The sequence below is a fragment of the Falco peregrinus genome, chromosome 6, assembly GCF_023634155.1.
Source record: "Falco peregrinus isolate bFalPer1 chromosome 6, bFalPer1.pri, whole genome shotgun sequence".
Taxonomy (NCBI): domain Eukaryota; kingdom Metazoa; phylum Chordata; class Aves; order Falconiformes; family Falconidae; genus Falco; species Falco peregrinus.
This window is the reverse complement of record NC_073726.1, coordinates 12,734,706-12,755,166: the sequence shown is the minus strand read 5'-3', so window position 1 is coordinate 12,755,166 and position 20,461 is coordinate 12,734,706. Positions and strand designations below refer to the sequence as shown.

Below are 20,461 nucleotides of genomic sequence, written 5' to 3'. Positions count from 1 at the left end.
GGTACGCAAAGGATCGTCAATGAAAACAGGCAGGAGTAGCTTTCTCCACCCACAGTACATTTGAAAACCGTACCCCAATAACCACAGGGGAAGGACCAGCGCCGTGACTGCCTTTCCTCTTCTCTTGTCAGTATCAGTGTATCACAAAATTCAACTTTCACATGTAGTCGTTTTCAAAATCTCTTCAGCACTAATTAACAACTACAGTTGTAACAGGAACCCTAGGTCACCGGTTACAATACAAAATGAATTTGCTTCATACAGGCCACAGGTGAAAGCACCTTCTCTGAGCTAAAATTAACCACTGTGTAGAGAGAGTGGGAAATTCCAAGGCTTGCACTGACTTACGCAAATGACACCACTGGCACACCTCTTCACTGTTTCACAGAAACAGACACACATCAAGTAGGCAAGGGAAATGCAATGCTGAGCAGCAAAAGCTCTGAGGAGTACAATTTTTGTTCCCATCTGATGATGCCCGTCAGGCCTCCAGCATCAATATCCCCTGTGGTATTTCCAAGATTTAACTTGATAAATACTTTTAATGCTACACTTTCCAACAAGTGCCTGAAGCAGCATCTAATGTCAAGACGGGTCTAAAGCAGACAGTAGTTACACCAGCATATTAGTGGCAACTCCTTACCTTTCAGAGCGTTAAGGAGGACTTGCTATAGTAGCATGGGAAAACTCAAACCCAGAAAGCTAGGGAACGGTTCAAGCAGCCTATAATCAGTAGAACACAGGGACTGAGCTCCCCTAGGCTCTCCAGGAAAACCTCATCTTATCGCTTTCCCACAGAAATAAGCAACTGGGCTCAGGAGCTCACAAAGAGGGAAGTTTATGACCAGCTTACCGAGGCAAAAGCTTGCAGATCTCTCTGAAGTGCTTCAATCCTATCGCTCTGTTGCTGGACTGTGGCTTCCAATCTGGCATTTTCAATTTCAAGGCTTAAAAAGAAATACAGGTCTTATTAGGGAAATCCACCCTAGCACCAATTCTGAAAGAACAGTGTGAAATAACATCATCTAAAACAAAAGCATCCTTCAAAATCGTGTATTAACTTGCTGTGATGCAACAACACTATCCTGTTCCCTCCACACAATCCCGGAAAGCGGCAGACACCTTGTTTCACTGTGTTATTCTCTTACCGTTGCACGTCTTCTTGCAGTTGTTTTATAGTAGTGTTAGTCCCAGAAGATGCCTTCAGGAGCTCCTGCAGTTTCTGGGAAGAAGCTGTTACTTCTCTTTCCTTATTATCCAAGGCAGCTTTCAAGTCATGAACACAATGCTCAGACTGAAGATGCTGTTCTTCCAACTCCCGCAACTGTAAACTCACAGTAAGAATCCACAGTAGTCAGATGAGCTTTTGTAGAGAGGAGTCAAAGGAATCGACTGCTGCTGAAGAATTCAAGTCCTGCATATATCTGCACATACCCTCTACCCAAAGAGCTGTAATCCTTTCAAGTACATTCAGACCTTCACTTCTCCAAGCAAATAAACACAAGCTGTGTTACTTCACCATCTTTTACACTGGCCTCTCCCATCCCTCCACTGATTTCCTGCAGCACGGTTCCGAGCACCGACACTGCCCCTCGTACCCTGTCAGTGACTTGGGACACTCTTTGTATCCACGTGTTTGCTCCTCCATTGAAAGTGTGGATTAAAAAGTTCATTCTTCTCCTGAAGTGACTTCACAACTGCCTCATAAGGAGATTTAAGATTATCTGTTTTCAGAACTCCAAGGCCTCTATACTTCAGTTTTCATAAGAAAATTTAAAAACGTGGCGCCCCCCCGTGCCCAAAATTAGCTTACAATTCACTTGCAAGAAAGCTGCTTAAACGTGGCAAATGAGAGCAGGGCCAAAGAAGAGGGAGGTGGAGGGAAATGCATATATATGCACAGTAAGTTACAAAAGCATTTGAATTCACAGGTTCTGTGGTGGTGGGGCAGGGAAGGAGCAGTGACCCCATAAAAAAGCACCAATGCAGCAGTACAGTATTTGTATTTTTTTCCAAAATCAGACAACAAGCTTGGCCAAACCAAATGCAATAAACTAGAGACACATCATTTTCTTTTGCAAAGCATCTTAGCAAATACAAACCTTTGCCCAAGTAAGGGCACAGCATCCTCGTGCCAAAGAGTTGGACACATTTGTAAAACAGTGAAATTAATTCACACGTCATTAAATCTGTTCTGTTGAATTTTTTTCTAGGGTTTTAGGACAACATTCACTCCTCCTTTCAACAGATACACTCAGATTTATTCATCTAGTTACAGACATTATGTACCTCAGTTTTAACCTTTTCCAACTCCTTTTGCAAGCGGAGCTTGTCTTCCTCCAGGTCACTGCGGTAGCGTGTAGTAACTTCAAGTGAAGCTTCTGACATAGATTGCTTTTTAAGTGCATCAGCAAGCTCCTGCTGCAGTTGTCTGACCATGCCCTAACGACACAGTTAAACGAGCATGAAGAAAGTCCTAAGAACACGAAATATGCCTTTAATTTATTCGATTATACAATTAGACCTGTCTTTAGATTGAACCCAAAGGTATCAAAATTTGCCTGCCACCAGCAGGCATCTGCACGGATGATGACCTCTCATCATCCTTTTCTCAGCTGAGCACCTCTGACTATCAGCAGCTGTTCGTGAGGATTTCTGCTTCCTAACACAGAAAAAAGGCTCAAGTATTGCTCTTCCTTGAACAATACACAAACACACACTGCAATCAGGTATTTTTTTCTAACAAAACCCAAAGAAATCTGTTGTGATCTAAGAGCCATAGTTTGACTGCAAATAGTACTCTGATGACTGAAGGCAGGACTTTGTATTAGATTGTTCTTTGTTCTGTTCCTTCATTATACAAATATAACTAAATGAATACATATATCTGAAAGCTCTTTTGAGATACACTTTAAGGGTATGTTGAATCACATCCTCTTGTAGTCTTCTTAATCAGCTTGTTTTAGAACAACAACTGCCTTTATACTCATAGATTAGGTTTACAAACCTCTGGATAGCTCATATATAGCTATATACATATACACACACACTCTCTCACATGATCTTCAAAAGGAGCCTGTTATTTTGGCAGTAAGAATACAAAGCAAGTCACAGATTACAATGATTGACAGTACTGCTGGAGTGTGGCTACACATCACAGAAGAGAAGAGAAAGCTTAAGGTCACCGTCTGACATGAACTTTGAGGAACAGGCAGGCCCCTTCGAACCCTCAAAACACATAAAGAAATTAACATCTGGACATTACTAATACTCTTCAATCTAGATAGCAACTTCCAGAGAAACTATTTTTTCCCCCTCTGTAGAAGTTTCATATAAATCCATCCCCAACCACTTCACTTGTCTGCATCGTCATTTCTCAGCCCTTGTGTATTGGACGGTTCCTCCTTTTATACCACTCTCATTCATGTCATCAGTGAAAGACTTACATCAAAACCATCAAATACATAAGACTATTCTATAGGGCATAAAATGGACTAAGTAAGAAGAATCACCTTTCTTGATCAGAGCTTAGACTTGGATACCTTTTTTCTGTTCTCTGCTTAGATCTGAGGACTAATATCCCGTTTGCCAAAACTTTCCGCAATTCCAAGAGAAACATAACAAACCACAACAAATCAGTATTCTTTGGTCCCATGCATATACATACCAGGTACATTGTAGAAACAAAATAATTTCAAAAACGGATAAACTTTAAATTGTTCTTTCTAAGCATATACTTTACCTCTCTTTCTACTTTGTCAGTCTCGTATTTGAAGACTTGTTCCCTTAAATCAGAACACTTTGCATTTAAATCCTTGTTTCGCTCTTCTATTAGATAAACTTGCTTTTCCGTATCAGCTCTGAGTTTGTTGAGAATATTATTAAACCGGTCCTGCACATCATTCACTACTTCTGCTTTCATGATCCTCTTGTTCTGCATATCCTCCAGTTGCTGACGCAGTAAAAGGTTTTCACTCTGGAGCTGGGCCAATCGCTCCTGCAAGGACTCCTGTTTTATTACAAGTTTGCTTGCTTGATCTTTCTCAAGTTGTCGAGCATGATCGTATTCCTTTGCCTGACACTGGGCTTGACTTAATTCTTTTTGTGTCATTTCTAGAAGCAAAGTTTTTTCTCTGAGGGCTTGCTTCAACTGGTGAAGCTCATTTTCTAGCTTATTAGCTTTGCTTTCAGCTTTACACAGCTGCTGAGACAAGCTCTTGTTGGTTTCTTGCATGTCGGAGAGGTCATGATGGAGCTTGTCTTGCAAGCGATGCCATTCATCACGTTCTCTGTGAAATCTTCGATCAGCATCCTTTTCTGACGACCGATGACGTTCAAGTTCTTGAACAGCAGTGTTCAGGCGGGAACGAAATGATTCAATTTCTGTCTCTAATCTGCCTTTGCTTTCGTTTGTCTGCTCAAGTTTGGAAGTCAGCACTGCAGATTCTGTCTTTAGTAAGTCCAGCTCTGCATTGTACTGAAGAACCGTTTGTGTTAATGCTTCCTCGTTCAGTTTAAGTTCCTTTTTGAGATCTTCATTTTTTTCTTTCAAGGTCTCATTTTCCTCTAAATATTTTCCTTCTTCCTCCTGGTGCCTAAGTCTTACTTGATTGAGTTCTAGCCTTAGCACAGCAATCTCGTCTTGTAGTAACTGATTCTTGTACAATAGATCCTTCTCTCTCTCACTGCTGGATTCCTGAATGACAGGGAACATGAATAAAGAGCCAACTGGGAAATGAATCTACAAAAAAACTTCAGCAATAAACTGCATTTTAACATTTCTAACACTGAAGCATGACTTCAAAGGAAGTTTCAGGCAATAAGCTACTCTATGAACCCATGCACATGTACAATGCATGTACACAATGGAAGTGTAACATATCCTTAAAACCTAAATGAACATCCCAAATACACAATGCCTCCCCCCCCCCCTTAAAACAGCAACCTAATAATAAAATTATTTAAAATATCTCAAGTGTAAAGCTTTTCAAATGACTGTGCTTTCTTGTATGTGCATGCCTGTATAATATTGCCTTTAAGGTTGAATTAGTTGTGCTACAGATCTGGTAAAAACAAGGCTAGAAAGGGTATTTTCCTTCTCAAATGTCTGCTGAACACTTATCCTTTTGTATTACTGAAAGTTAGCTATAAAACTCCATCATCCTTGGAGTGCAGTAGTCCTGTATATTTCCCCTTTCTTATATGTATAACTTTTTTCCACTTAAACACATTCACCCTACATTTATTGGGCAGCACAGCCAAGAACAAACAAGGCTTTAAAGCACTGCACATTCTTAGGAAATTCAGTAAACTCTTTTCAAGATCTTTTTTAATACAGTGTTTATGATTGCTTTTTCTCCTCTGGTTACTCTAACTCCTACAGAGAGTTGAATTCATTGTTGATATTCGATCATAAAATTTTAGTATGTGGAGGTGGAAAAGAAAGGCATACTTGAAGAAAGTTCAATAAGGGAATAAGTACTTAAAAGAAAAAAAATAATGGAAACACACTGTCAAACAACTTTCTTCCTGGTCAACCTTGACATAGGTAGCTAGGTGTTTCACTGCTAGAAACCCTAAAAAGTGATAATAAAATGTCTATGGAAAGAAAAATAACAGATAGGTTAAGAAACGGTGTAAACAGTGTCTTCTTTTAGTTTCCAACTTGCGCAAGTAATTCAGGTACACACAGGACTAATGCTGCTTTCCAGAACTTTAAGGACATAAGAGAAAACAGGAAAGGTATTTACAAAGTTAAGTTACACTGGTAAACTGTAAATAAACCATCAAAAACTAGAAAAAGTTATATAAGATTTATTATGACTTTAAAACAAACATGGTGAAATCTGATTTATTAGGAAAAAATCTGCTTACTTCTGATTTTTTTCCTATAGTTCTTATTGTCTCTTCGAGTTCCTTTTGTCTCCAAAGGTGGTTGTTCAAAATTCCTTCTTGAAGGGCTCTGGCACTTTTTTCCTGAGAGAGCTGTCTCTGTGTTTCATCACGCTCCTCTTCAACCTACAGTAATACAATACAACTACTTGCATCTTAAGAAAAATCAGAGCTAGCAATACATCTTCCCATTCTCCCTTGTACACTTGAAAATATATTTTATTCCCCACAGTTATGATAATCCACCTATATATAATAAATTGCAATTTTCTTCTGAAAATTCAAGAAGAAGAAATACAGGATGTTTTGTAGTAATTTAGAAGAAAGTCAGGCTTTGCCTGAAACACAAATGAAACTTAAATTCTGAAAAAGGAAAAAAGGAATAATAAACTGCAAAGCACAACAAAAAAAGAACAGACCAATTGTGAACCAACTGTACTCTACCGCCCTCAAAATCTGGCAATAGTTATCCAATGCCTCTTCCGTGAATAAAAGCACCTCTTTCTCTAGGCATACTGGAATACAATTGAGAAGAAGCAGAAAATAGGACAAAGTGTTCAATTCATTATTTCATATACCTGTTTCAAGAGCATTCTCAGTGTTCTTAACTCCATTTCTAAATTCCTTGAGTGTAACTCAAGTTTCTGTTTCTCCTCCATCTCTTTACAATATTGATCTTCTTGCTTTTGGAGGTTTTCTCTCATTTTCTCATACAGTACTTCTACTCTGAGCCTCTTTTCTTCTTCTTGTTTCAAAGAACATCTGGGATTTAACAGAGTATTTGAGAAACAAAACTACTGATATGAAAGTAGATATTCCACATTATGAACTTGCAGAGACAACTCAAACCATAAAAATGTTAAATGTTTTCAGATTTCATATTTTTACTGTACTTTTCAACTTTTTAAAGAATTCTAACTTCATTCCATTGTCCATGGTATCAGTTGTACAAGATATGGAAATAAACCTTTGAGTGATTTAACATTCATTTGTAATTTTACATTGGGAAATACACACTAGCGTGCACACTTCTATAACAAAAAAAGAATCATCTTCATATTACAGACATTTTGTTCAAAAAGGAGTTCGTTGTCTCATCAGATCAAAGCATCATAAACTTTTACTATCATTAATATACATTTTCTTAGTATACTGAGCATTGCCTACGTATTACGGATTCAGTGACTAGAAGTAATACTGATGAATCAGCACGCCACTTATCTACGGCAGACTCAACAATTTTTTTGCAAGCCTTCTGTAAGTCTAAAACAACTGCTGACCATAGAAAGAACAAGTAGTTTCTATTTACTCAAGAATGATGTCAGTGTTCAAAACCAGATTCGGAAATGCATAGGGTTTAAGCTTAATATGATTAAAAACAGTTTTAAACATCAAGGGATCTAACTCTGGGAGAAGGAACAGCAATTTCATTTTGAAGTTAATTTATAATGAAAGACTTGTGGAAGGTCATCTACTTTACTAACTCAAACAATCAGCAATAAGCACTGACACGGTAAAAAATGGTCCACGGTGTGCCCACAGTACCCAAACAAGAAAGCAGTTTTGTGTTTGATTATTATTTTGACTATTTTTTCCGATATACTTGCAATGGTGAACAAGAAAAAATAAAATAAAATCAAGTATGAACATAAGGGAAGAACTGCCAATTGAAAGCCTGCTTTAGAAATTCTGCAAAACAAGAATTAACAACTACTAAATTTACTTGAAAGACTGATGGAAACATTTGTATTTGAATGGTGTATATTGCAAGGAAAAAGATTTACATATAAGCTGTAGTGTGTAATTTCACAAAACGTGTAACTTTTAAGTATAAATTTAACACTGCTTGGAGAATTTATTTAAAATGAAAACATTAATTCTTTATAATTGATAGATATTTGAGAATTTTGAACAAGTGCTGAAGTCAAATCCAGGCCAAGCTGGGACTGCTTTGTCTTCCTCGTACTCCCCCCCCTCCCGCGCTGGGAGGCCCAGCTCCCCCAGCCTCCCCTCACAGGGCTGGTGTTCCTGCCCCCGGGCCAGCCCGGCATCTCCCAGCCGACCTCACACGGACTGGGTAAGATCTCTTGGGCTGGGAGGCCAAAAACCGGACCCCGGGCTCGAGACACATCTCAGCAAGCCCTGAGGAGGGGTGGGCACTCACTGCCCCACTGCGGGCCGCCCCAGCTGCCAGCTCACGGTGGCTCCTGCTGAGCTCGCTCTCTGCCTGGGCCGTCTGGCCCTGCTGGGCCAGCTCCCCAGCCACGCCATCCCACCGGGGACCACCACAAGGAGACCTCCCCTCCCAGGCCAGGGCTTCGCAGTTGGCCTTGCTGAATTTCCTACGGTGCCTGCTGGCCACCCCTGTCTGACGTGAATCGTGATGAGAAACCTCACTCATACAGGTCAGCTCAGGAGTATGGGGAAAGGGGCAATCCCAAATTTTACCTTTCAGCTAAACAAACAATAAGCAAACAAATGCTCTAAGCTCTGTTTTGAGTTGCACAGTGTGGAGTTACCAGAAATCCTAGTATAGATCAACAGAAGCTGCAAGGACAAAATAAATAAAAAAAATTACATATCTCAAATCTCTTATAGATCTGAGTTTCTTATACACACTCTCTTGTTCTCTTCTCTTGCGATAAAAGAAAGATAAAACAACATACACATACATGGAGCTGATACCCAGACATTTTTCCCCTCTGACATTATGCACTTTATAGCGTAACTTGCCCACAGGATTCAAAAAACCCAAACCCTAAAGACTGGAAACTTCTCATCCCGTTGCCTGTTCCATCAGAGTCTTTCGGAACAAAACCACTGACAAGATAATACATTATCAGAACACAAAGTTACATACTTGAGGTTTTGGATATCACTTTTCCATTCTGCTTCTTGGTGAGCCAATGTGGATTTCAAATCTTGAGTCTCCTCTGCTCTTAACTGTGACTCCTCCTTTTCACCTTCCAATTTCCTTACTTCTCTTGAGAGAGCTGTACACCGATTTTTTTCATGTTCTATTACCTGTTCATATTCAAGAAGTATGTTTTGCATTTTCAACAAAATAGTAGAACCTGTTTTGAGAAAGAAAAGACACAAAGTTGCACAAATACTTTCCAATGTATAAACTGTTCAATGCTTTGCTGTATTAGGTGCAGGTGGCAGGTTTCGGTAGTGGGAAGGTCCCTGTGAGAAGAAGGCAGGAGTCGCCCAGCACGGGACATGGATGGATTCAATGGACCCACTGCAGGGCACAGCTGAGCCTCTCAGCCGTGCTGGCAGCACCTCAGGAAAAACAAATTTAGGAAAGGGCAAAACCACTACACAGGCAGAGAAGGGGAAAAGCATGTGAAAACCAGCCCCGCAAATGAACATCCAGGCCAGCGAAGGAGGAGGGGGAGGTGCTGCTCCAGGTGCCAGAGCACAGACTCCCCTGCAGCCCCTGAGAGAACCATGCTGGAGCAGATGCCCACAGCGCAGTGCTGCGGAGGACCCCGTGCCAGCGCAGGTGGATATTTCCAGAAGGACCAGCGATTCACGGAGAGCCCAGGGTGGAGGAGATTTTCCCCAAAGGACTGCAGCCTGGGGGAGGACTCACACTGGAGCAGGGAAAAGGGATGAGGAAGGAGCAGCAGAGAGAAACTGCTACATCCTGACTGCAGAAGAGCTTGAGAAGCGGGGTGGGGTGGCGACGTGTCCTTTTAAGTTTTTTGGTCTTTGTTTCTCACTGTCCAAACGTATTTTAATTGGTGGAGTCTGTTTTGCCAGTGACAGTCACTGGGAAGTGACAGCCCTGCCTTCACACTGACCCACAAGCTTTTTCACCCTGTTTTGTCAAGGAGGGGCAGTGGCAGCCCCTGGGTGGGAGTTTGGCCTTTGGCCAAGGTTAACACTTGCCTAATGAAATTTTAGCATAGTTTAATAGACTAGTAAGTGATGCTTATGTTTATATAATGCTATGTGTATATATGCAAGCATCTTATAACAGTTGATTTTTGTTATACATCTATTTATTTATTTATTATTTTTAAGCAAAGCTGTTATTTTGCTGTACTATTTGTCATTAGCTATTGAGGGGTGTGCTGGTATTGGCTGGAATAGAGTTAATTTTCTTCACAGCAGCTAGTACGAGGCTATGTTCTGCGTTTGTGCCGGACACAGTGTTGGTAACACAGGGATGTTTTCGTTATTGCCGAGCAGCGCTTACGCAGAGCCAAGGCCTTTGCTCCTTCTCACCCCACCCCACCAGTGAGGAGGCTGGGGGTGCACAAGGAGCTGGGGGGGACACACAGCTGGGACAGTTGACCCCAGCTGACCAAAGGCATATTCCATACCACATGACATCACGCTCAGCATATAAAGCTGGGGGAGGAAGAAGGAAGGCAAAGACATCCAGAGTGACGGCATTTTGTCTTCCCAAATATTTGCTATACGTGATGGAGCCCTGCAGTCCTGGAGATGGCAGAACACCTGCTTGCCCATGGGATGTGCTGAATAATTCCTTGTTTCGCTTTGCTTGCGTGTGCAGCTTTTGCTTTTGCTATTAAACTGCCTTCATCCCAACCCATGAGTTTTCTCACTTTTCCCTTTCCGATGCTCTTCCCCACCCCACTGGGGTGGAACAAGTGAGTGGCTGTGCGGTGCTTAGGTTTTTAGGTGTGGCTGGGGTTAAACCACAACAGGGGGATGTAAAGAAGAAAAAGATCTTGCTAACTTTTGATGACTGCATTAGAAGGAGCTGAACTGTACTTTGCGAGAAAGTGCTTCTTCAGCCCTGACTAGACAGAGAACCAATGATAAAGTAAGGCACGTTGGCTGGTAATACAGGCAAACATCTCAGGTTAGGTCACAGTTTCACATCTTTTGAGGGGGATCTCTAATCATAAAGAGATATTATATCAAAATATGAAACTAAAATACTTAGGAGTGCATACAAAGAAATCATGTTTTAAGGGGAACTTGTAACAGCCGAAGGCAGTGACTTGAAAACATACCTGTATGATCCACACTAAGCTGTTCTAACAGCATCATAGCCTCGTTGTAGGTTGAAGTTCCTAATTTGACATCCTCTGAAGTTGAGACAGATGAGTGAGATAAATCAGGGTCATCAGTTACTTCCATTTGTCTGCCGACCTACAAAAAATACAGTATTTTCTGTATGCCACTGTCTAGTATTACAGATCATTACAAATGCATGAATGATTCGTTCTCTCCTTCACAGCCTACAGATTTGTCTCAAATACAGTAAAGCTGCATACTAGCAGCAATTTGTACATCTGGTTGATCACTACATAAACACGGTTCCCATCTAAGTGATTAAAAGCTGATAGAAACTTTATCAAGAAACTAGTTTTACAGTACCTTGTTCTCTTCACTCCCGGTTGTTGCTCCAGGTCTAGAAAACAGAAATATGTTTCAGTACTGGAGTGCTTATATTGCATTATGAATAATACCTGAAGTTGCTTTGAAAACTTCATTTCAGAACTGAATTAAACTAAAATCTAGTATAGCAACTTTGCTAGATGTAGTTCAAGACCGAAAGAATTATTATGTACTATTATGTCTACTGGAAGGCTAATTTTTCCGCAAGATATTGAGCAAATAGTTGAAATAACCGTTCTCTCAGCTTCACTCATCGACAGAAATCGTACAGCTACGGACATGTAGATATACAGTTATGTGCCTTCCCTGTTTAATACCAGGGGTTTAGCTCTCTTCAGTATTGAGAATCCTTCTCTTACAGGTCAAAGAACTGTAATTTTGGATTCTCTAGTGGACTGGGTCTGGCTGGGATGCAGTTTATTTTCTTCACAGCAGCCCACACAGCGCTGTGTGTTACATCTCTGACCAAAACAGTGTTGATAACAAACCAAATGTTTAGCTAGTGCTGAACAGTGTCAATAACTTCTCTTTCTCACTTTGCCACAACCCACACAAGTAAGGTTGGGGTGGGCAAGAAGTCAGGAGGGTACACAGCTGCAAAAGAAAACGCGGAGCAGGAAGCAGGGCAAAAAAACCCGAGATACCTGCAGTGAAAGAGCAATTTTGCTTTTCTGTCTCTCCTCTCCCTTTTTAAAAGCTATAAAATACTTTGATGCATGTGCACACACTCACATAATTAATCAGAATTTGTACACATGTGACCTTATCATTAACTTGGCCAGCATGCTCAAAGCACTCTAAACAAAAAAGAAGTGTTTTTCAACACAAAGCACATCAGGTAGTGTCGTCACATAAAAGAACAAGAATCTTGATATGCATCAGGTGTACAAAAAACCTCAAAACACAACAAAACCCCAATCCTGCCCCTAGCTCTTAGGTCAATTTTCATCATTAAGTAAGTTTTATTTTTAACATTCCTTATATGCATACCTTCCTTCATCCCGAGATGTTTCACTGGAAGTGCTATCATCCAGTACTTGACAATGATTCCCACTGGAAGAGCTCATCTGCTGGTGAGCCTTCTGCTTTGAAGACTGTCTTTTACTTTTCTTTGCAACGTTGGCATTCAGGGCAAATTCACTGCATTAAACAGAAAGAAAAAAAAATCACCGAGTAGGTTTACAAAAAATATTTCTGTAAAACAGACATACTTAAGATGATGTCCAGAAATGACTGAGATAAAAAATATCTACGATACATTCACAGACTTGACTGCAAAGATCGTGGAAGATACCCAAGTATTTAAAAAAACCTTCCCCTAGGAGTGAGGGGCACATGTGGAATCTGAGCTAGATTCAGGTTAAGCTGGATATCCCCGTTAAAGCAAGCACCTAGAGCAGAGATCCCTTTGAAGGACAGACAGGAAAAAACCTCCTGCTTAGGTTTACGTAAAAATATGTGTGCCTTCTTTAGACTTTTGAGATTGGTTTGGTAATATAATCTTTTCCCCTTTCCTGACAAAGGGCATATTAACTTAATGAAAAGGAAAACACCAACTGCATGGAGACCACTAAAATCCCTTAGAAAAGGGAGTAGTAGTAAACCACAAGTTCCTACTTTTCCTACTCACTATGGCTTTCACCACTGGGGAAACTACTTCAACTACTACAATATTAGAAAACCTAAGACACTTACATAGTACTACAAGTAAGAATTAGATATTATTTCATTAGCTTACTCTTTCATTGGCATTTTAATCAATTTTGAGCTCTCATCAGATGAAAAATTCTTTTCGCCTTTTTCTTCTATAGTGTTTTCATTCTCCATTTTCAAATAGTCATTCTTCCTTAAAGTAATCTTTTGTTTCATTTGCCGATCAGTGACGTTGCCTGATGGTATATTTAATTTATCAAGACATTCCTGTTTTGCCACCGCCTGCACTTTGGAAATTCTTTGTTTGCTTTTTTCCTTCTCAACCTATAAAAAGAAAGTTAAGCTTTGTGTATTTCTTACTATTTCTAGAAGACAGAAACACCACATCTAAGATTGATTAATTCAGGGTTTACCCCTGAAATAATATGAAATTAGAGAAGCATTTTCACAAAATTACACTGAAAGTGTATTATGTCATTGAAAGTACTTCAAATTCACTCAATTAAAGATAACAAAAATAAAGCCCTTAGAAAGAAAACAACAGTCTATCTTAAAACATGAACAACAAAAAAGTGAAAGCATTACTGATGGACAGAGTTAGGAGGACTGCACAATGTTGGCTGTAACAACACCAGAAAAAAGATCAAGTGGAACTGCGGGGGGATAATGCTCCCTTAACAAGGGGAGGAAAATAAAAAAGATGCCAAACCCACAAACACAAATGGTTTCACAGGAAAGAGGAATTTTAGTGAAAGGCAATGAAGACACACCATGCAGATACCACAGCACATGAATTATTAGTCAAGACCCTGTTCAGAAGCTATTTTCATTCTTTGATTCAGAATCAGAACGGATATAATTGTATGGATTTCTTTTTATAGCAATGAAGTGATAATTACTTACGCTGGAACCGAGTGCCACCTATTGTTAAACTGGAACAAGAATGCATTCTGTTTTCCAAAAATGGGGAAAAAGAAAACTTTCCACTGCTCTCTTTATTCACAAGTAACATATTTCCATCAGAACAAAACACAATTTGAAGGAAGCATCTTCCCTTAATGATGAATAGCTAAAGTGAACAGGACCATTGATATAGAGAGAGATTAAAGAATAAAGAGTAGCAGGTGAACTACCTCTTTTTGCAGCTGTACCTTCTCTTTCTCCAAAGCCAGGAATACTATTTGCAGCATTCCTACCTTACCCTTAAATCTTTCAATATCTTGTTGTAGTTCTTCATCAAGATTCCTTTGCAGCATGCTATGTGCTTGCTGAGCATTTGCAAAAAGACCTTCCATTTCTGTTTCTCCTATTCTGTTGTCGATAAAGCAGTCCCTGGGAACATCATCATTAAATCCAGAGTCTTTTCCAAGTTCCCTCTCTGTTACAAAAAGTGCATTTTCATCACATGTAGAAACTGGTCTTATTGTAGGAATAATATTAGAAATGTCATCCAACAGACTTGGTTTTAAGCTGTATCTCAGGGAGTATTCAGGACCTCCCACTACATTTCTACTACTTCCATTTTCATTCTCTTCCACTTCCATAGTAGGCATTTTTTTTTCCTCTCCTTTTGCTAGAGGCACCTTTGTATCATCGATATTGTTTGTGCAGTCTTCTTCATCTGTACTCCAGGTATCTTCCATGTTTGCATTTAAGTTATTTTGATCAGAAAGGACACCAAGAGTTGGAATTACAATTTCCATTTTGGGTACTTTTCCACCTCGTGTAAGTTTAGTATCTCCAAATTCAACTTTACTTTCTAAGTTATTACTTGATTCTGTTGCATGAGATGAAACAACATGAGAACTCTTCAATTCATCACTGAAGCCAACTTTTGACATTTCTTCCACAAGAGAAGTAGTTTTCCCAGTTTCATTAATTTCACCAAACAGCTGCTTTAGCTCTGCTGTAATGTTTTTAAAGTTTGTTTTCAATTCCCTTTTCTCATTTTCAACCCACATTCTTTCATATCTTTCCTCCCAAGGTTTTGGACTTAACTGCTTGTCAGCACTGTGCAATTCCTCATTTTCTGCTAGGGCTTCCTGATGTGAAATTTCTGCTTTATCAGTCTGATTTTCATGTGCTGTTTTTTCTATCAAGTTGGTAGTTTCTAAAATATATTTATCCTTACGTAAACAGGTATAGACAGAAAGATTATCAAGAAAAAATATTACAGTTAATCTATGCAATTTCTGTTGCAAACTCATCATGTAATAGAAATAAGGCATTTTGAAAGCGAGTTTTCTAATAAAAATCAAAGGTTACTAAATTAAAGGTTCACTGCATCACCATCTTCTTGAAAAATAGAAGGACTTAAGAGACAACAGTTTCCTGGATTAGATTTGTCTGGGCACTAGGGTTGCTTTTACCTTTTAGCCTGCTTGCTTTCTGTAACTGCTGGCATTTGTCACAAAGTATTTTTACTTTGTCAAGTTTTATTGCTTTAATACCATTTTACATTAAAACTGCCAACATTTTTCTCACCCAGTCCTCCCTCCATCATTCTCTACTGCCTGGCATTTTACAGTCCCCGGCCATCTAAGCTAATACAATGTGAATGAACATGACAAGCTTTTTACCGTTCACCACACAGAGAAGTGGCTAAGGGAGGATTATTTCTTCACTCAAGATTCAGAAATAATAAATTCCATTCCAAGGTCCAAAGAAAAGGATTTATTAGGGAAACCTGTCTGTTCCTTCCCTCATCCCAGAAATCAGGAACCCAACTTGCAGGAAAACCGCACCGTGCCTTAATCCTACCCAGTCCCCTCAAGTCCCTCTCCCCACGCTCTGTTTCTCAACAGCTCCGACTGCTTCTGCCCTGTGTCACAGTCCTCCCCATGTGCCTCCTCGGCTCGTGGTGCCTTCTGAACAGGTCCTGGCAGCCTTGGTGTCCCAACAGGCTGAGACCATCGCGCTCCTCACGCTCCTGTCGTATTAGCCAGGCCCTTTTCTCCCGCGGCAAAGACCCCTCCTCTCAGAAGGGGGAAGCAGCACCTCAGCCAGCCACCACCCGTCTCACCCTCCCTGTTCCCAAGCTCATCGGCCAACTACTACCACCTTGCAACAGGCTTTCTGTGCTTTGCCTGTTAAAATTAAGCATGTCCCTCTTCCGTGACGCCCGGGTGTGCGGTGGAAATAATTTGCTATACTGTCCCTTCACGTGCTCCAGAGGACGCCAGACCCCCCTGTGCAGCCCCTGCCCCGTATGCCCAACACAAGCAGGACGCCTGCCTCATTCCCCTCTAGGATACCCTCTGAAAAACCCTTTTCAAACACTTAACATGGCCAAACAAGAGCATACTTTGCAGAGACTGGGAAAGCATCAGAAAGGTCACCAAATCTCAAGGTGTTCTGTTTGTTCTTTGTTTTACAAAGAGGAAGACCAGGTATGTTTAATCAAACAGATCAGCATATTATAGACAAATCTCCCTCTTCACTTGAATGTGCATTTTGCACAGGCAAAAAACCCCCACATTTGGCTGCACTGTTTCTCAGCAGCGCACAAAAGGAAAAACCCTGCTCAAAATTTAAGCAAACCAACTGAAAACAAATCACTATAACAGCAAGTATCCAACATAATGGCAAAGATTTTACCCCACCATAAGAAGACTGTATCCAACTTTACTTCAGACTGTAATACAACCTCCAAGACTCTCCCTTTATTCAGCATTATTCACTGACTGGTAAGTTTTCTTTACCTTAGTGTATAATACAATTTACTGAATCAGACTGTAATCCAAAATACTTGGTTTTACATACCCACAGCCCGTAATTTTCAATAGCATCCTTCATGTTGTCTTTTTCAGCTGATGATGACATAGGAAAGATAGATCCTGAGTTCTCACCTGCAGTAAAAAACCACAAATTTTTATAAACAGCATAACTTAATACTACTTATTTACAGCTAGAGTGCATCTTGAATCATCCTATTTGTGACAAAAATCTTAACACAAAATAACACATCCCCTCAAATTTGTGCACTGTTAGAGAGAAAATCATAATACAGATTTAAGATGCATCTGTGTGAATTCCTTTCTTCCTTTCTTCCAGGGCATTATACTTTTTAATGTATAAGGGAAATTTGCTGAAATTCACTACATATGGCCACAAATAACCCATTCCTGTTTCTTAAACATGCACAATCTCTCTCTCTCTCATACGTAGATAGATACCTCTGTATCTCTGGCACACTGTGCGCCATACAGTATTCCTCCATCAATTTCAAGTTCCCTATGTGTTGTGCACAGAAAATCATGAACAACAAAGTCACAGGTTTGAAATCTTGAAGACCCCAGCTTTGTTCCTTGCACGACACAAATCTGTCTCTAGACATGGATCTAGACAGAGTATTTCAGTCAAACTGTTGCCCCATCTGTTCCAGAAGACACGGATGGGCCACTGAATGAAAGACAGGCTTGTGAAATGTGCAGAAATAACCCATGATCTGGATGTCTTTACAGTTGGAAACTGGATTCCACCCTTTCCTCTCTCAGAATTTCTAAGTAATACTGGACAGGTCACAAACTCCTCAGAAGCAGTCACTCAACTCAGTCTGGGCTCCCCATTATGGGGTGCCTACCTTGAATCTCTGTTATATCTGAGAACTGGACTCCAAATAGTTCCAGACACAATTTAGAAGCAGCAACTCATTGTCATTGTTTGTGTGGAAGGCACACTGAACATTTTGAAGGAACAAGTATTCAGAAAGAAACAAGTCCCAGCAGCTCAAGTGTGGCATCTAAAAACAGAGATGGATTCTTTTCACCTTAATCACTCTGGATCTCCTTTCCTGCTCCATAATCCTATGGCTTCTACCTAACAGCCTTTCTGTACACAAAGCTTCGCTGCTAGAGAGGGACACAACATTCTTCCCATAAGAAAAGCAAGCAAGAAGGAAGAAAATAGATAAAATCATAAGAATACAAAAGGGTCCACCATTTATGAGTCACAGGGCCAACCTCACTTTTGGCATTTTCTCCTGTAGGTGACTCCTTTTACAAACTTTCATTGTATGTGCTAGTCCTAGAAGCCTCTCCACCCAAGTACAGCAGGGGGTGGTCAGTCTGTCGGACAGATGGGGCTGCTCCAACTCTGTTTCCATGAAGGTACGCTTACCAGATTTCTTCTGTCACTTCACCAATGTTCACTCAGGTCAAAAACAGCAAAATGCAGGCAACTTCCTACCATACCATTTGATACGTGTCATCGCTCCCATCATCTAACATGGACACCACCATTTTGCTTAAAAGACAGACTTTAAGTATTTTGTGGATGCAGGAGAACTGTGACATCTTTCCTGTGCACAACACAGACTGAATAAGCTTTTCTGGTCAACTGTATCTGCCTGAAAACTGGATAAAAGCAAACCTGCCAGCACCCAGAGTTTTGTACTGGCCTTCTAAGAATGCAATTCACATTCTCTGTTCAGAGTATGTAGGTGTCTTAATGTTTTGGATTCTGTTTCAGAGTGCGGTCACTTTACAATTAGGTGCCACGCTGCTATAATCAAAAGCAACCCTAACTCCTGTTCAGCCTTGCCCATCATGGTCAACAGTAAAGTTTTCAGCAGCAGCTATTTGAGTCTGAAGTCTCAGTCTTTAGATAAGATTTTAGTAACATTGGAGGCCTAAGAATTCTTTTCCATAGGGTTTAAATCAACCTTGAAATTTCTGTATGATGGGTACAGAACAAGGAAGAAGGCAGGAAAGATGAAAGGCTACAGTGTTCTTCCCTCCTTAGAGTTCTCATTGTGTCAGTAACTCTAGTCAGTAATTACTTTTCCAACCACCAGAAAAATAACTAAAAAATAAACCAGACTTCTCCCATTAGCTGTTGCAAGTAAAATTTCTTCTTTTCTTGGAGCAGTAATTCATGAATCTATTTTCTGTATTATTGGCTTCTGTCAACATTGTGAAAAAGGATGACTCCTCATTGCCAAGAGTTCTTCACTTTTAGCACAGGGAGAAAGTTTTAGTTAAAACACTGGTAGAACCCTACTCCAAGGCTTCTGAAGAGCCCGTCATTCAAAAAAATGTATACAAAAAATTCACAGGGTAAATTAAATTCCAGTATTTTTGCCTATCATTTATTGCTAGCATGTATTTTTATTAACGGATGCCTGCAGTGCAGTGTATACAAAAGATGCAAGTCCCCCACCTTTTACTCTGTCTGCTCTCTAGCTAGCACTGAAAAATGACTTCTAGTCATCTTAGGTCTTTCCAATTAGTCTTTACCTCTCCACTCTATTCTGAGACTTCCCTCATAAATTGTCGTACATAATGACTTTTTGCAGATTACAGTGGACAGCAGCTACTCTGCTATACAGGAAACATGAGAACACCACTACTTTACTTTGACTCAAAAACAGATTTTTAGAATGTATTACTATGAGTCAGTAACAAAGTAAATAGAATGGGAAATTCCATCTCTCCTTGAATATTTAATTGCGCAAGATACTGTACCTGTTTTCCACATTTATGAAATAAAACTTGTCAAGGATGGCATTCAACCCTTTTAGAGTCAGAAATATTTGTGCTGCAGGAATCATGATGCTTTGTTGAAGCAATCTAATTTGCTTAAACCCAAATTCAAACATAAAATGTTTGAAAGAAAGAAATAAGAATTTTTTACATCTACTTCTTAGCACCTGACCTTCAAGATAACATACGGGTAAAAACCAGCATGACACAAATGAATAAAGCCATACAGGAAAAATAGCTGACCTGAAATGAGCCATGAAAAGGCAACCTTTCCTTTCTTTCTTTGTAATATTGTAACATACTGGTCCATTATGGGGCTACACTTCACATTACTGTGGAATACAGACATAACCAAAACTCATGTTTTAACTGAACAACTTCTAACAAATATCTGTGTGTCTTACAAGAACACTGTCACTGCAAAATAAAGGGTGAAAGAGGACTCGCTGCTTACCCATTGCAAATACGTGAGAGGGAGAAGAGCGAGAGGAGGAGGAAGGAGATACTGCTAGAGAGAATTTTCATCTCTATTATTGTCAAAAGAACAATACCTTTTTTTTTTCTTCCCCTACAGCAAAGATGCCCAAGAACTTGGAGCTATTTGTATTCTATACTTAGAAGTTACAAGTCCGCTTACTTGTCTACATATCTGTTCACCTCTCTCTGGTTTATAATTTCAAGAGCCAATTGTAGAAACTCTAAAACCTGAGTGGCAAATTGTTTCTCATCTTATAAACAAGTGTGATTAATACAAAATACAACACAAATAATCAAATATGCAAATCAATAAACATTAGAACAAAGAAATTAAAAAACCATTAAGGTTACATATCCTCTCTCCAATATATAGCGGACCAGCTAGCTGCCTCAATTTTAGCCTTGTTTCCAAAGGAAACAGAATTCCTGACAACATGCTGACACTGATTTCCTCCCATCTTGTCTCTCTTCCCCACTTCCTTCCCATACACCTCTGAACCTGCTGGTCATTTTCCATGAAATAAGAGAAGGAAGCCTTAGAGGAATGTGTTTGCTACATGTTTCAAAACAACTGC

General features: G+C 39.9%; 2 protein-coding genes across 6 annotated transcripts in view; both read right to left on the bottom strand.

The window, feature by feature from the left end:
* LOC101924529 (ankyrin repeat domain-containing protein 26-like) overlaps positions 1–20,461 on the bottom strand; it is a 59,318-nt gene that overhangs the window by 17,276 nt on the left and 21,581 nt on the right. For all 5 annotated transcript variants that reach the window (XM_055807389.1, XM_055807394.1, XM_055807390.1 and 2 more), the window contains 12 exons: positions 16,690–16,775; positions 13,013–13,251; positions 12,265–12,414; positions 11,254–11,287; positions 10,887–11,025; positions 8,753–8,966; positions 6,471–6,654; positions 5,875–6,018; positions 3,743–4,696; positions 2,290–2,442; positions 1,149–1,324; positions 854–947 (listed from right to left, as the gene is read on the bottom strand). In XM_055807389.1, coding sequence (XP_055663364.1) covers positions 854–947; positions 1,149–1,324; positions 2,290–2,442; positions 3,743–4,696; positions 5,875–6,018; positions 6,471–6,654; positions 8,753–8,966; positions 10,887–11,025; positions 11,254–11,287; positions 12,265–12,414; positions 13,013–13,251; positions 16,690–16,775 — 2,567 coding nt within the window. The remainder of the gene's footprint in view (positions 1–853; positions 948–1,148; positions 1,325–2,289; positions 2,443–3,742; positions 4,697–5,874; positions 6,019–6,470; positions 6,655–8,752; positions 8,967–10,886; positions 11,026–11,253; positions 11,288–12,264; positions 12,415–13,012; positions 13,252–16,689; positions 16,776–20,461) is intronic.
* On the bottom strand, positions 13,259–16,683 carry LOC114013593 (uncharacterized). Its single transcript, XM_027793993.2, has one exon. The coding sequence runs from the start codon at positions 15,153–15,155 to the stop codon at positions 14,031–14,033; it is 1,125 nt and encodes a 374-aa protein (XP_027649794.1). The 5' UTR covers positions 15,156–16,683; the 3' UTR covers positions 13,259–14,030.

Bases quoted from the DNA above. Each gene is read 5' to 3' on its own strand.
- LOC114013593 (XM_027793993.2), bottom strand. From the start codon at position 15,155: ATGCCTTATTTCTATTACATGATGAGTTTGCAACAGAAATTGCATAGA.